General features: G+C 39.2%; 1 protein-coding gene across 1 annotated transcript in view; it reads left to right on the top strand.

The window, feature by feature from the left end:
• The window catches only part of coro1c (coronin 1C), a 30,879-nt gene that overhangs the window by 11,314 nt on the left and 2,515 nt on the right, over positions 1–17,050 (top strand). The window contains exons 3-10 of the mRNA XM_004072381.4: positions 10,009–10,131; positions 12,025–12,154; positions 12,320–12,501; positions 14,382–14,501; positions 14,822–14,926; positions 15,024–15,169; positions 15,292–15,349; positions 15,466–15,708. Of these exons, the coding sequence (XP_004072429.1) occupies positions 10,009–10,131; positions 12,025–12,154; positions 12,320–12,501; positions 14,382–14,501; positions 14,822–14,926; positions 15,024–15,169; positions 15,292–15,349; positions 15,466–15,708 (1,107 nt within the window). The remainder of the gene's footprint in view (positions 1–10,008; positions 10,132–12,024; positions 12,155–12,319; positions 12,502–14,381; positions 14,502–14,821; positions 14,927–15,023; positions 15,170–15,291; positions 15,350–15,465; positions 15,709–17,050) is intronic.

Below are 17,050 nucleotides of genomic sequence, written 5' to 3'. Positions count from 1 at the left end.
GCAGGGCGCGTGGCGTGCCTCTCTGCGAATACAACTATCTTCAAATTACTTAAAAGGTTGATTTTCCCCAAAAAAGAGAGCTGACCATGCCCCCAAAGAAACCCCAGGAATACGAAGACCTCTACTTAATTGCTTGAAATAAACCATTTCAAATCAAAAATCAAAAATCAATTGGGCTTCATGATATGAGGAAAATTCACTATATACCAGGGGTCCCCACATCCAGGCCTCGAGGGCCGGTGTCCTACATGTTTTCCAACCATTCTGCCATTCAAGCTCCTTATTGGCTAAACACACCTGATCCAGGTAATCACCAGCTGATAAAACAGGGTGTCTGGAAAACCAGCAGGAATCCGGCCCTTGAGGCCTGGATTTGGGGACCCCTGCTATATACAATATTAGTGATCAATATTGCGATGACCATATAACTTGCGATAAATGAACAAATGGCAAAAACAACAAAAACATTTCACTGAAAATTTGACATTTAAATAGGAGTCAAAATTCCTTAAATTTATTCTCCAAATGACCCTCGTCTAATTAAGAGGGCAACATCTAACATAAAAGCTCCATCCAACAACGTGAAGGGCTCCATTTGATTGGTCCAATGCATAAAGGGATTTATTCAGTTTATCAAATAGTTCAAGTTACCATAAGATTGTTTTAGCACATTTAAGGTTTACCATTTATTGCGATTTTCGTCAACTTTTGCGATATGGATATTGAACAGCTTGAAATTGCGATAACTATAAATTTGGGATTAATTGTGCAGGCCTGACTGGGAACATTTAAAAAAAATCTCATAGGGGACTTTAAATGTATTTTACAGTAAATAATAAACAGTCTTAGAGTTTTGTATTGATTTAAAAAAAATTGTAAATGCTGGCAATCTGCAATAGTCACATCAAGCTAACAGGGAGATGGAGAGGAAATGATTAAAGAGAAGAGAATCTGCCTGACTTTAATGTAATGGGCCACATGTGAACTCTATATCTATTGCAGGATTTCTTGAGTCCTTCCAAATTGAAAGCATTCTGAACCTCTGCACTTCGGTAACATGCTATGTGAGAGTTGCAGTAGGAGGAGAACTGCTACACATGTACTGTGGCCACTGGCAGTATGTCTGGGCCTTTTAGACATAATATTTCTGCTTTCCTAACCAACTGCCCACATCTTTCACGGTTCACCGCTTGTCCCAATATTCAACACCAAGATGAAGCTAGTAACATAAACAGTTTTCTCTTTAAAGATGTTTACCACAACAGAAAAACGTCCCTATCCTTTTCCCTTCTGTAGAGCAATGGTCCTAGATCTGACATGTTTCTGTAATCGTTTGTCATTTTACATGTGAACTAAAATCGCTAAGACATAAACTTAACCTATTCCCACAAATAAATTACATACCAAAGAGACCCTTGAAATAATCGTATGTGGAAAATATGTACAAAATATGTCTTTTTGGTAATAATGGATTTAATTTTTCTTTGCCATGCTGGTCAATTTCTGTATCATAAGCAAACCCAAAGATCTAAAACTTTGTTTTTTTTACCAGCTGATAAAGGCGGTGTGGTTTACGTAAATGTTGACTTGTGGCAGACTGCCCTCACTCAACACAAACATGTATTTTTGCATTTGTCTTGTCCAAAAGCATAGATGCAGAGAAAAGATCTTTGGTCCAGCAAAACATGTCAGCCCTTCTCTTATTCAGTCAGAACTCTATTGCCATTATCTTGCCCCCATTTCTGTGAGGGCAAACTGTTGAGTTTAAATGTAACAGTTATTAGGTAGTTGACAAATTCCTTAAAGATTAACTGGGAAAACATGGGATTGTTGAAACCTGCATGATTATTTACTCTGTCGTTGTCATCAACCTTATTTTCCAAAGTAGATTCTTAGGATATTATTTAATGCAGTGTTTTGCTTTAAATTCAGTAACTGAAAGCTCCATTCATTCTTAATGGATCATTTACATACTCTAGTCCATGCATGCAAGACAGATGTATTTCTTTCCCATATCATACACAGTTTTTGTTGCTATCTAAACAACAATCGTTTCCTGCAAAAATACTGATTGTGCATAATAATCTGGGGCTTCCCCAATATTTTAGTTGGTTTGTGTTTAAATACCTCAGTAGTGCTCAGATGCCTCTGCCTTTGCTGCTTTTGCCACCGAGTCCTGCTGACTGCAGATTTTACCATATATGGTCATTCACTGCTCCCTGCCTGACAGCCTTCCAAGCCTATTTCCTCCCTTCCTTTCCATTGGCTGCCTCATGCAGTTTCAGTACACATTTGAATTCAGGGATAGGCCAGAAAATGTGGAGCGGCCAAGATGTGAGAATTTGGCTGTCAGATGTTTCAGTCAAAAAGTCACAGCCTATATTAAATTATCATGCTTAAGTATTATATTTTAGTAGCTCAGAGAAATGGAATGAAATCTTGTATCAAAGCTTGTTGTCTCTGACTGTTTTTGATATTTTAAAATCATTTTTATTGAAGCTATAATGTAAACTCAAAACTAGAGCCATATTTTAGGTGGTTTAATTTGATGCTTTCTTTTTTGTTTTAATAATTTTTATTGAAGCTATAATGTAAACTCAAAACTATAGCCATATTTTAGATTTAATTTGATGCTTCATTTTTGTTTTAATCAAATTTAATGTCACACAATTAAATGCACATTTATAACTACTCTAACAGGCTGCCTTCTAGATATATTAAACTTAAGTCTAAAGAGCTTTTTTATAGTATCTTCAAAGGTGTTTTCTTTGCCCAGGAGGGTATTGGCATCATTTATCTTCTATTTGTTGTCAGGATTTCTAGTTTTAGTCAGAGGGTAATTGAAACACCAACGCTAAGGTCTTTTACTTTAAAGTTGGTGAAATGCTGTTGTCTTAATCTACTGATACCTCAGCTGTTTGTGTCAACCATACAAATGCAGAGGCTTGTTCAAACTGGAAATTTCCATGGAGCTTTAAGCAGCTCTGGACAGTATGCATGGAAGATCCTTCAGTGGGTGTGCATGTGTGAATCACATGTTGTAACTTCAAGTAAAAGGAAGTGAACTGGCCTCTGTGAAAGAAAAGAATGTCCTCTTGCCTTGAGGGATTGTGTTCAGATGATCTTCCATGCATTTTCTGCAATGTCTTTTATAATATTACTATTGATAACTGGGTTGCATACATATATTTTGGCACAAGGGCCCTTATTCTTGGGTTTCTCTGGCTGGAGCGTGACAGGTTGACACAGAGACCCTGGAAAAATATTTGTACATATTCTTACATATTGGTGTCCTTAGACACATCTCTCACTCGTTTCCTTTCCAGGGTCTTTGAAATCTTTCACTTCTTCCTACCTCTTGTTCTGTACTGTGAGACTTGTATTGAATTTCTTAATGATACTGCTCACCCCAGTTCTTGACACTTGAAAATGCTCTGAAAACTTTGTTTATCTTTCTACTTTTTTAGCATCAATTATCCTTTTTCTCAAGTCTAAACTGATTTCTTTTATTTTTGGCAGCTAATGTTTTTACACTGTGTAAATTGAAAGATAACCCTCAGTTTTAACTTGATTTCACATGCTTTGAGCACTACAAAGCTAAAGAAAATCATTGCACAACAATTGTTTGTCCTATAGGTCAATAAAAAGGTCAGTTCTTAAAGGGGGTGGATCTTCGTGGTGTTTTTTTTTTTTCTTGGTGAAATTATTTTGTTTCTACATGCAAAGTAAAAAAAAAACTATTAAAAAAAATCTCTTTAAAATTCTTTGCTCTATTTGACAGCACTTGGGAGATAGTTGTAAGAAGAAGAAAAAATGAAAATTTCCATATGGGGCTAAAATTTTGGCCTCAAGTGTTTATACATTTGGCAAACTAGGGCAATTTGGAACCCGTCTGAACCAAATCAAAGGCGGGTACACCGTGGACAATCTGTTACAGGGCCAATGGAGCTGGAGCAATGGCGTTCACTATACCGGCTTCTGGGGGCCAAGTTGGCGGCCAGACAGAGACCCGCTGCGGGATGAGCAGCCAGCCTGCTCGGGCCTCCTGAACATGACATTTTTCTTATTTTCATTAAGGAAATAGAAGAAGAAAAAAAGCTCCTCTGATTATTCCTTTTTTTTTTTAAACCCTCTCTGGTTAATGCAGGACAGCAAGCCTTCAAACTCTGTAAGAGAGAGAACACAAATGCTGAGAACACATTTGGGACTTTAACTTTAAGAAGTTTGATTTTAGATAAGTGCAACCAACAATAAAATCCAGCCTTGGACATGCTTAAAATGCGGGCAGGTATCACTGCAATATGTGCCCTCTTCATTTCTCCCACACCTGGGCATGTGCACGCTGGACGGGGCAGATCAGGGAGCTGGCACAATGCGCATGTGCTCCTGGGCCATTGTGACATCAAAACGGTTCATTAATTCAAACTGAGCGACAGTTTGATTGGCAGAGATTTGAAAGGAGAAATACCGTAATTTCCGGACTATAAGCCGCTACTTTTGTCCTGTGCTTACAGCCCCGCGGCTTATTCAGTGACGCGGCTTATTTACGAACGTATTTTCAGTTTCAGAGCATGGGTTGAATGCTTACTCAACTCCAAGCAACAAGTCATTTATGTTTGAACACACCACTAAGCAGCCAAACAGCATGGACTTGACTTCATGCCCAGCCGCATCCCAGAATCCTTTGGTGCCATTAGACCCAACGTGCACGTGATCGCCACTACAATATGACGCAGCTTTCAAGTTAAAAGCAATCGTTAAGAGCAGCGTGAAAAAATCCACCATCACCAACGGGTTTGGAAAAGCCGGTCAGCTGCGTGATGGAAAAGCTGCAATCTGCAGCTTGGCTGCACGTAAATATGTGGGAATAACATCAGCCTTTATTTTGTCGGGACACGACTGGAAACACAAATTGACGTGATCGTTTTAACTGTATCTAAGGACTGAGCGGAATTTTACTTTGAAAAGCTCACACCGACCCACAGCCGCCGTGTGAGCTGGAGAGATGTTCTCCTGCTGCTCGTTCACATTGAGCTGCAGGACCGATGGCAGTCTGAAGGCTCCCGCACGTAACAACACATCCTCCCCTCATACACAAAACGTACAGTATTAAGTCCGATTGCTCCGCACAGACACGATTTGCTCCGTCCACCGGCGCAATGGTGACGAAGCGCTCCTCCCTGTAGCCGCCCTAGCCAGGGATGTCGGAGAAGATGGGAAAGGGAGACAAGGGGCGAGCGCGGAGCGCATAGGTGTCCGCGGAGCAACAGTGTTTGTTGTGGAAGGAAACTTCTGATGCACGCACCGCGCTGAGGCACGCGCTTTTCAGTCGCCGCTGCTTTATTTTACTGGTGTGTTTTTTTTTTTTTTAACCAGCCCTGTTCCTACCATATTGCTGCCGCGACACAAGCGGAAGGAGAGCTGTTCCCGTTCGCCCCTCCATCCACTGCTGCTCCTTGCTCATTCTTAAACACGTACAACAGTGTGGCGTCACCGGGCGTTGGCCCCGTCTGTAGCCCCTAAGACTCATGGGAAATGGGGAATCGCGGAGGTAAATTTCCTCATCATAACTGAGGGATGTAATGTTGATTATATGATTACTGTTTGTAATTTTATCTATGATACCTCAATTGTCAATAAGTAAAAAAAAACATAACTGAGGAATTTGTGAACAGAAGTCACTTCCATGCTGTTTAGCAGATGTTGGCGTATTCAAGTTCATGAACTGACGCAAGGCTGTCTCCTCCAACATTTGCTCCCAATCTGGGAGTCAGGACGTGCTTTGTCGGGCTGACGGCGTTGTGTAATGCATGCGGCTTGTACACTGAAGCGGGCCTATGTATGTAAAAAGCAAGCTTAAAACGTGAAAATGAGTGGGTGCGGCTTGTAATCGGGTGCGCTCTATAAGCCGGAAATAACGGTACTCCGTTACTGCAAAAATGAAATGACATTTTCCTCTTTCGAAAGAAAAATGCCTTATGTACATGTCAGAAACCCAAAAATCATGTTTTTCATCGGAACAGAGTTTGAGTCAGGTTTGGTGGTGTATCTGTCAGCACTCTTGCCTCACAGTGAGAAGGCCTTAGTTTGAATTTCAGCTGGTCCTGTCTATGTGGAGTTTTCATTTTTCTTTGTGGATACATGGGTTTTTTCCGAGCTTTCCAGCTTCCTCCCACAGTCCAAAAACATTCTTCAGAGGAAAATTGGTGACTCCATATTGTCCCTAAGGTGTGAATGTGAGTGTGTGGTTGTCTCTCTGTATGGCCTTCCTCTGGTTTGGCGAACTGTCCACACCACCTTTGTCCATGAGTAGCTGGACTGGCTCCAGCAACCCTGGGACCCTGGGCTAGATTAAGTGGATGTAGAAAAAAAATTAGATGGATGACTGGTTTTAGGTGACTTGTAACAGTGGAGCAGCCTTTGTAATTTTCAAGTTTACTTATTTTTAACCTTTTTAAACAGGAAACCAAATTGATCAACTCAATATAAGAAGACATAATCACTATCTTGAAAAAATTATTTATCAAGTAAGTTTTTTTAAAATTATTTTTACGGTTACAGAGAGAAGTAATTTTGGAACCTTTACTAACCTATTTTTACACATTTTTCTTTTTATTAGAGATCACCTGGCATTAGAAGCTGCATTTGGTTTGTTTAGAAAAGGTCATTAAAACTAGAGCTGTGACGGTGTGGGATTTTTGATCACCGCGTTGAACCAGCAGGGGGCGCGGTGTCACAAATGAATACAATTACAACACAGTATTCTTTATTAACAAATAACAGTAACAACTACCTACTACTGAACTAACTATATAGGTGTTGTAGAATGACTATATAGGTGTGTCAGCGCGCTGCGTGTGTAGGAGGAAGGAGCGCGCACAAGTGTGTTGGGGGTGCGTGTTGATTCTTCTGCAGCGGACCGCTCTGGAGCTCCACGCGAGCTTCACCTGTGCTCTCTGGTACAGACATCTTTTCAGAAAATTATATATTGCCCAGTAATAAACGAGACTGCAGACATTTTGTCACCTTTCCCGTAGCCATCAGCCTGACGCCCATGAAGAACTCTGGGCAGGAGGCTCCGTCTTTGTTTATACAGACACACAACGTTGCGCTGTACAAAATAGTTCCCAAACAAAACATGTAGTGATATTCATCGAAATCTAATGGTGTGCGTTCATGTTTGGTGTTACAGAGTGAAGGAGAACAGTGATAACCCCCAGCCCCCCAACACAAAATCCTCCGGCAGGCGGCCGTGTCACGCACTTAACGCACGCAGCTTGTAATGGAAATGAATACAATGGAAATGAATAAGGACGCATTAAATTTGTCGTATTCCCTCCCAAGACAGAAACTTCTGTTGTAGAATGACGATGTGTATGCACTTCTGAAACCACGTTGTGTGTGTGTGTGTGTGTGTGTGTGTAAGTAGAGCGAGCCCCGTGCTGTGCGGCTCTAAGAGGGAGTGAGAGCCCTGCGCAGTGCAAGAGGTGAGGCGTGGCGCAGGGAGTGAAGGAGAACATTAAAAAAGGTTTCCCCCAGAAACCCTTGAAGTCTGAACACAGGACTAGCAGAAAAGGTAAATTATCAGCAAAGATGAATGTGCTTAATGTGTTTATTATAGTTCCAATCACGCACCACATGCAGAACTTTCCAAAAAAAAAAAACTTTCAAAAAAACAAAAGTGCGTTGATGCGGTCATCGTCACACCCCTAATTAAAACTTACCCCAACTTGTTAACACAAATCAAGGACGACAAACAATATTATTGAGTTATAAATGTTTAGGTTTTGCAAATGCACAATGACGTGATGCCATTTGTTGTGTGAACTTGCTTTGTATAACTTGACCTTTTATGCTGACCTAAAAGGGGTTTTAAATGCCTCTGCTAAGCATAGCTAAAACTTGGCTTTCTGGTGACACTTTTTCCACTGTCTTGTTTAAAACTGGAAAATAAATTTAACATGAGGGAATGTTTTTTTTTTTTTTTTTAACCGGTTTAGTTGAGTCATTCTACTGGTATTTTTGTCATTGCTGCTTTTCTGTTAGAACAGTTGCTCCATGACTAAGCCAGCTGCCCTGTTTAGGTAGAGCGCTAAGCAGACCTGCTTGTTATGTCGGTGACAATAAAATGCTGTAAAAGAGGATCAGATGAGTTTAGTAATAACTTAATTATTCAATAATTTGGGGCCCTCAGATGAATCAGAGTTAATGTGCAAATTGCATGTTAAGAATTTTTATTGCATCTGAGATTCTAAATAATTGACAGTAAATCTGTTACAGTGTCAAGAATGCATATTATCTACATGGAAAATGTTGGTACATAGGAGTTCAAGTTATATGGCATCAAAATAAATGTACAAAACAGGCTTATTAGTAACCCCTTATTTCTCCACACCAAATTGTTCTGCCCAATGTTTACCTCCTTAAGTCAAGCTGTTAGCAGGAACTTTGAAACTTTAATGAGAAGGTTTTTTCCCCTGATATTTATTTGCTTACTTTGACGATGTGCAACGTGTCCAATTAAAAGGGCTATGATCCACAACAATGTTTTTGTGTAGCATCACTACAAATGTTGTGAGTTTTTTTCTTTTATACCAGATTGTTTGCACAGTTTCTGTAGCTACACATGGTCATCAGCCCCGTTTCCTTCCTGCTTTTTCATCCTGTTCACTCTGCCTGCAAGAACACAAGTACAGGAATGCTTTTATTTCAACAGGGAAATGAATTTTCGAAAGATAAAATTAATACAAATTACATTTCAGCAATGTAATTCTAAATTTATTCTCTTTTTTTTTTAATGTGATAAAAAATAATAATAATAGAATAATGGCTTCTGCAGTATATTCCAGTAGATGGACAGCTTAAAGTTACATTTCTGCATTTTAGATTGGGAATGCTTCAGCGGTTTGTGCATTTCTGAGTGATTGGTACTTACTGGTAGAATATATGGAGAATAGATTTTATTCTTTTTAACATTACCATTAATATTTACAAAGTACTGTAATGAGGGTGCAGCTTTTACACAATATTTGTACTTGTCTGTGTTTTCATTTTGTGCTATATTTTCTAAGCGTCATACGTTCCAAAGCAATAAAGTAAAATGTAGACTACCTGGCATGACTACATGACTCAACACGCTCAAAGTACAAACACTGATAAAACAGTTGATGTGGAGCAGTGAATTATGCTCTTGAATACTTTGATTTTCACCCTTTGACCTTTTAAAACAAGTGTGAACTTTGTAACCGTCACTTGACTTACACTGTCCTGATTTTAAAGGCTATGAAGTTTAGAGAATGAGTGCTACTGAACTACTGAGATGAGGAAAAATGGATTATTTTGGTCTTTTTTCATTTGAGCCATGGAGAGTTATCCACCTTATAGCATCTCCTTTTGTGATTAGAAAATTGAGTCGATTAACTTGGTAAAAATCTGTAATGGACTTTGGTTCTAGTAAGTTAAAGGGAAAAGCTTGTAAAGTGACTCAACCTGAGGGAAGGTTCATGATATTTCTGAACCATAATATATAACCTTTTTTTCAGTGTTGAAATCTTTTTTACCCATGTTTTTAAAATGTTAACTGGACGTTTGTATTTTTAATTGGACTGCACGCTTGTTTTGCATTGTAGTACAGTGAATGCTTAAAAAAACTTTTTCTGAATGGTTAATAATAGAAGTCATAAAACTGGCTGTTTCCAGCCATCTTCCACCCATCCATCTTCAGAACCTGTTGAATCTCTTTCTGGTAACTGGGCTGCTGGAGCCAACCCAGCTCCCTTCCAAACCTTAAGTTAGAAAATTATCTGGTATTTAAAATGTTGCAATTTCCTTCTTGTTGCCTCAGTCACTTGTCTAGTTTCATGTTTATATGTGGGAAAGGATCAGTTTAAGTTTATCACGTGAGCTTCTCTTTCAATGAGGTTTAGGATTATGTTACAATTGTCCTGTTGCAAAACCAGAATTAAATTGAGACTGATCTTGTTTTGCTGTTGGTCTTTGTCTCTACAGACAGGACGCATTGACAAATCCTACCCAACAGTATGTGGGCACACAGGCCCAGTGTTGGACATTGACTGGTGCCCTCATAATGACCAGGTGATTGCCAGCGGCTCCGAGGACTGCACTGTGATGGTAAGGTTTTCTTATACTTGTTACACTTGATCTCTTGCCTATTCAAAGAAGGAAATTGGCTGTACACATTCTTGGGCTAATAAGTGACCAGAGACCGCATGCTGTCAGACGCCAAGCTGTTGCAAGTCTAACGTTCTGGATTAGATAAGGCTAAAAAATGTTTAGATGTCAGGACCTGGGAATGGTTTTGCTGTTTGAGCTGAGGTCACTGATTTTTTTTTTTTTAAGAATGTTTCTGTACTCTCATTCAAATGACCTTATTTGGGTCAAAAAAGTCTTCTTTTGCTTTGCACCACTGCATTATCTTCCTGTCTCCAGTTTAAACACTTATTTTAAATCTCTGCACAATCATGTTTCATGAAGAGAAGAAAAGTAATATTAGTTCTAAATAGGGCTGCACGATAGGAGGAAAATTTGCAATTTGTGATATTAGGGATCAATACATGTAAAAATGGTAAAACAACCAAATACATAATTTCAATTTCGCTGCAACAGTTTAATTTAAATAAGAGTCAACATAACTTAAATTACGCTCCAAATGACCCTAGTCTACTTAAAAAACGAGCATCTAACATAAAATGGTCCATTCAATTGGTCAAAGATGTAAAAAGCCCTAAACTGCTCAAATGCTTAAAGGGATTTATTTTATTCGTAAAATTCTTCAAGCTGCCATAAGATTGTTTTAGCACATTTAAGGTTGCCATTTATTGCAATGTTCGCCTACTTTTGCAATCTGCGTATTGCACAGCTTGATATCAGGATAACAACAAATTTGTGTTCTGTTGTGCAGGCCTAGTTCTAATGTTTGTAGTTCTAATCTTTCTACCATATCTGGAAAGTGAATATGGTAGAATAACCACCATTGGGCATGAATGGAGTTTAGTAGGTATGCTTGGGCATCAGTCCAACAGACAAGCTTTAGTTAAAATATCTATCCTCTCAGAAAGATCTGCAGAAGTGCTCTGATCTGTACTTTTGGAGAAACCAAACCACACACAGCATAGAAGAGACCCAAAATCAAGCAAGGACTGTTCAACTGTATCTGAAGGGCAGTGGATTCTACTTTAAAGACAATGAAGTGCACAGTCTAGACAGAAAAAAAAAATAGATGGAAAAGGGGGGTTGATGAAGCAATTCAATTCAATTTTATTTGTATAGCCCAAATTCACTACAATAGTCGTCTCGATGGGCTTCTTATCGGTAATCTATGTCAAAATTGAGTAAACCTCCCTCAACAGTGGTGGGACATGAGACATTTTCCGTCTCACATGTACAATCCTGTTGTGACATCTTTGCCCAAGGGTACTGGGGTTCCATTCACACCGGTCACACATTAAAACACTAATGAGTGCCCCCACCTCTGAGTCACACCAAGACCTCCATCAAGTAAGAGGAAATTAGCTGACCATTCTAATAACAGAATTGTTGACATTTGGCTCTGCCTATAATTATTTATTTATTTATTTGACGAAACATTCTGTTGATAAATTGCCTGAATTTCCCAACAGCAGTTAGTAAAGAAGCTGCTCAGGTGTTAGGAGAAGTTCGTTTCTAAATCAGGCTTTTAAAATCCTTGAAGCACAGAACCCAGCCAGAACACGACCCAGATGACTGAGAATCATCATAGATGTCACCTATCATCAGCATAAAAATTATTAATCTATTAATTCAAATTACATTAAAATGTGTTCTACAATGTTAGTTTAATAGCCTTGTTGCAAAGTTAAACTTGAACAAGTCACTGCTGCCCCCTTGCGGTCTTTTTTGGTAACTGCCTTTTGCATAGGTTTATGGGTTTTTTTCTCTCGCAACATAATGTACTTGTTTAATTTTTTTGTATCTTTATTTTTCTCTTTAATTCTTTGATGAACACAATGTTTTTGTTCTCCAAAGGTCTGGCAGATTCCTGAGAATGGCCTCGTCACTCCTTTGTCTGAGCCGGTGGTTGTTCTGGAAGGACACTCGAAGCGTGTTGGCGTCATCACATGGCATCCGACAGCACGCAACGTCTTGCTTAGTGCAGGTACAAACCCTGTCTCTGTCATGAAATTTGCAAAATGCAGCCAAACTCCATATCTGCTTTTGTCTCCTAAACCTGAAGTTTAAAATGACACGTATCTCTGTTGAATCATAATTTTGGGTGCAGTCTCAGACTAGTAGGCTCACTTGTTCTTCCGTCTCCTTTCAGGTTGTGACAATGTAATAATCATCTGGAACGTGGGCACGGGTGAAGCCATGATCACCCTGGATGACATGCATCCTGATGTTATTTACAACGTTTGCTGGAACCGCAGCGGCAGCCTAATCTGCACTTCCTGCAAAGATAAGGGCATTCGTGTCATCGACCCCCGCAAGGAGACAATTATTGCTGTGAGCAAAAAGAAACTTCTATTAGATAAAGCATTGAAAAGCTGTTAATAATGCTTTACTTTTACAAATGTGGAATATTTAGTATTTACAATATTTACACCACATAAAAATGCACTTGTGCTTTTTTTACCTCACTGCCAAACATGAAATAAAAGTAAACTTTTCCTGTTTTAGGTCAGTTACAATTAAGAAAATTTTTCCTATGAGACTTTCCTAATGAGACTAGTTTTAATTTTATTAAAGTCAAAGGTTTACATACATTTCATTGGTATTTGGTACGATTGCCTTTATACTGCAGTACTTGGTCAAACCTCTTTGATATTCTTCCACACACTTCTCACAAGATCACATTCCTCCTTACAGAACTGGTGTAACTGAGCCACGTTTGTAGGTCGCCTTGCATATACCCCCCTTTTCAGCTCTGACCATAAATGTTCAATAGGATTTAGATCCAGGCTCTGTGATGGCCAAGCCAAAACATTGACTTTGTTATCCTTAAGCCACTTTGTAACCAGTTTGGCAGCATGCTTCGGGTCATTGTCCATTTGGAAGATCCATTCGTGCCCAAGCTTTCCCTTACTGGCAGATGTCTTCAGATGTGGCTTCAATATTTCCACATACCGTCCTTTCTTCAGTATGCCATCTATTTTGTAAAGTGCACCAGTCCCTCCAGCAGCAAAACAACCCCACAACATGATGCTACCACTCCCATGTTTCACAGTCGGGATGGTGTTCCAAGGCCTGCAGGCTTCCCCTTATTTCCTTCAAACACAACGATGGTGGCCAAACAGTTCCATTTTAGTTTCGCCAAACTACAGAAAATGTCTCCACAAATTAAAGTCTCTATCCTTGTTTGCATGTGCAACTATGTTTCTTTTGGAGAAATTGCTTCTTCCTGGCAGAGCAGCCTTTCAGCCCATGTCTGTACAGTACTTGTTTCACTGTTGATAATGACACATTCTTAGCATCTTTGTCCAGCAATGTTCACAAAATCTTTTGCCTTTGTCCTTGGACTAGACATATCGGAGCAATGTCTCTGGGACACAGAACCCATTTCCCTCCTGAGCCATACGATGGCTGGACATTTCCATCATGTCTATACTTGCGTACAATTGTCTGGCCGGCCAATGATCCAAGGGATGGCAGCTTAACCCCCTCCCCGCTCCCCCCAACTGTCAACTGTCGTTGTGTCTTTGGGCAAGACACTTCATCCTCTCTGCCTCCAGTGTGGCTCCACTGGTGTGTGAATGTGTATGAATGTCCCGGTGATTGCACCAAATAATGAACCTGTCTTCCTCATATCTTGACTGTTTTCTTTTAACTTTCCCATGATGTTTTACAAACAAGCATGTGTGTTTCAAATGGGCCCTAATATATATCTAATAAACTTAAATGCTGTCAGTAAACGTATCAGATGCTTCCTAAGAGATGACATCATCATCTGGGATTTCTAAAATTGTTTAAAGGCATAGTAATCTTAGAGTATGTAAACTTTTGATTTGATAAAGTAATAAAAACTTGTCTAAAAAAAAGCCTTATTATTCTGACATTTAGCAAATAGAAATATATTTTTTTTAATTGTAATTGACCTAGAACTGGAAAAGTTTACTTTTATTTCATGTCTGTCAGTGAGAGAAAAAAAAGTGTGTTTTTATGTGGTTGCATGTAAACTTCTGGTTTGAACTGTATACCAAAGCAAAAACACTGTGATACTTTAACTTTTGATGTGAACAGTAGTTATTTAAAAATTCCGACAGATTATCTTAAACATTTAATGCACTGCATTTTTGCAAAAACACTAATGTTCCTGTGCTGCATGTAAATTGTACTGTAAGTTATGTCGATACATGCTTATTTGACTTCTGAAACCTGATTCACAGGAGAAGGAAAAGGCACATGAGGGCGCTCGGCCCATGAGAGCCATATTCCTCGCTGACGGTAACATCCTCACCACTGGTTTCAGTCGTATGAGTGAGAGACAGGTGGCCCTCTGGAACATGGTAAGTGATGACAAAAGTGCTGATGACTTGTTACAACCTAAAACACTGATCTCGTATTTGTGTTGTTTTTAATATAGACCAGGTAGTTTACTATGTTGCATATGTCTGTGCCTGTTTGTGCAGGAACAAGTTGCAGTTTACTTGACAAAACAATCGTTTAAAATCTAGATTGCAACCTAAAAAATGGCTAAAATATATTACAATTTATTAAATTATTATGGCACAGAAAAACATGAGAAACATAAGAATTCTACGCCTCCGGTCTGGAAGGATCTTGCTCTCACTGATCTAATTTGTCCTTTTTTTTTGTTCTTTTTTAGAAAAATATGGAGGAGCCCATGAGTGTTACTGAGATGGACACTAGTAATGGAGTCCTCCTGCCCTTCTATGACCCCGACACAAGTGTTGTTTACCTGTGCGGAAAGGTGTGTTTGGTTTTAGCTACCTAAAAGTCAAATCAAGTGAGCTCTCAGTCTTACATATATTTACTTTTTTACATAATGGATGACTATTATTTTGCAGGGTGACAGCAGCATTCGCTACTTTGAAATCACAGATGAGGCACCCTATGTTCACTTCCTGAACACCTTTGCATCAAAGGAGCCCCAGAGGGGCATGGGTTTCATGAGCAAGAGAGGCCTTGATGTCAATAAATGCGAAATTGCAAGGTATATTAAAACAGATCGTACATTTCAATGTGTCCTATTTGGGTTTAATTTTCTGGATTTTTTTTCTGCGGCTTCACCACTTGGGGGCAGATTTGAGCTGTTTCTTATCCTTGTGTTATCAGGTTCTACAAGCTGCATGAAAGGAAGTGTGAGCCTATAGTGATGACTGTGCCTCGTAAGGTGAGTTTCTGTCAGTTTGATCCCCTTGGATCATTGCTGTTTTATCTAAACCTTGTCTTGTGGCTCTGAGATGAAAGAACTTATATCTTTACTCTTTCCTCCGACACTCCTGCCAGTCGGAAATGTTTCAGGACGACCTGTACCCTGACACAGCCGGGCCAGACCCCGCACTGGAGGCTGAGGATTGGTTTGAGGGGAAGAATGGAGACCCCATCCTCATCTCCCTCAAGAACGGCTATGTTCCAGTCAAGAACCGGGAATTCAAGGTGGTCAAAAAGAACATTTTGGACTCCAAGGTTCCTAAGAAGTCAGAACACTCGAGTCATGCCAACAAGTCTGCCTCCTCAACTCCATCAATTGTAAGTATTGATTTCTCTGTCAGCCACTGGGATATTGAATATGTCCTTTTATTTCACAATGAAATATCAAGTCAATGAAAACATTCTGCAGTAAACAAATAATCTTTGGAAACATTTTTAAACAATTAACAGATTTTGACCCTTCAACTTCACTACATTCATTTAAATTACTGAAAAGCAAACGTCTCCTGCAGCATGACTTCCTGTGCCAGACTTGGTAGATATAGAATTGTATACAACAGCATTATAGTCTGTTTTTTTGTTTTTATTATTATTTATTTTTTAATACAGTACATTTCCATACGTTACTGCAGTTTCCTCCACACCAACCCAAACAGCTGTTGAAATGGCGGCTGCTATTTTAACGGCGAGGCAGATACACATAAATGTGTCTTGGTTTGATTTAGCGGCACCGATTACAAAAGTCTGACTGAAATGTGTTTTAGTTTTGCAAATTCTGTAAAAGGTTATGGAAACATTTTGGTAAATTTATGGAAAACTAATGCTAAAAAAGTGAAGTAACCCACAATGAAATTATCTTCATATTGTGATAATTATTCAACAAAGTCATTTGATTTAAGAAATTACAAATATTATAAAAACATCTGGGCCAAAAGTTAAACATAAAAAGAAAATCCACATTTAACCGTTTATACAAATACTGATACAAATAGAAAATTGAAATGTTATTGCATCACTTCAGGCTCTCACTTCCTTTCATGCAGCTTGTAGAAGCAGCAAAAGACACAGAAGAAGCTGTTCAATTCTGCCCCCAAGTGGTGAAGCCACAGAGAAATGAGTGTGGTTCCACCCGCTCAGATCACAAATAAATTAAACGTTTAGTTTTTAAGAACCTGCTGTTGGAGTTGCTTCACAACTCCACAACGTCTGAGTGGACTCTAAATGTTCAACTGAATAGAATTTATTCTTAAAATTATTCTGAAATTGTTTTTGACATTTACATCTTTGACCTGTTTCCTTGATAGAAAAAAAAAATCCCCCACACTATACTATGTGCCATCAATACAGCAAGCTAATGCTTCCACTGCCTGCCACTAGGGGGTAGAGACTATGTACCTTTACACTCTGCACAAACTACAGAGATTCGAGAGTCTTCATGTCACAAAGAACTATATAAAGCATGCAGTAGCGGCTGGATAAAAGATGTCTTTCTTCCAATCTTATCAGAAAAATGTGTTTACAAATGATGGATAAATGGCTGTAAACATAAGGTGGTTTGTGGAGGTCTTTCATCTTACTCTGGGACCTAGAAACCAAGATCTACTGCTGTCCTTGGCGGCTGCTGGACCTCGCCCTTAACTCTGCCTCCTGCCTAGAACCC

Source organism: Oryzias latipes, chromosome 9 (genome assembly GCF_002234675.1).
Source record: "Oryzias latipes chromosome 9, ASM223467v1".
Classification (NCBI taxonomy): Eukaryota; Metazoa; Chordata; class Actinopteri; order Beloniformes; family Adrianichthyidae; genus Oryzias; species Oryzias latipes.
This window is presented reverse-complemented; position numbering and strand designations above follow the sequence as displayed.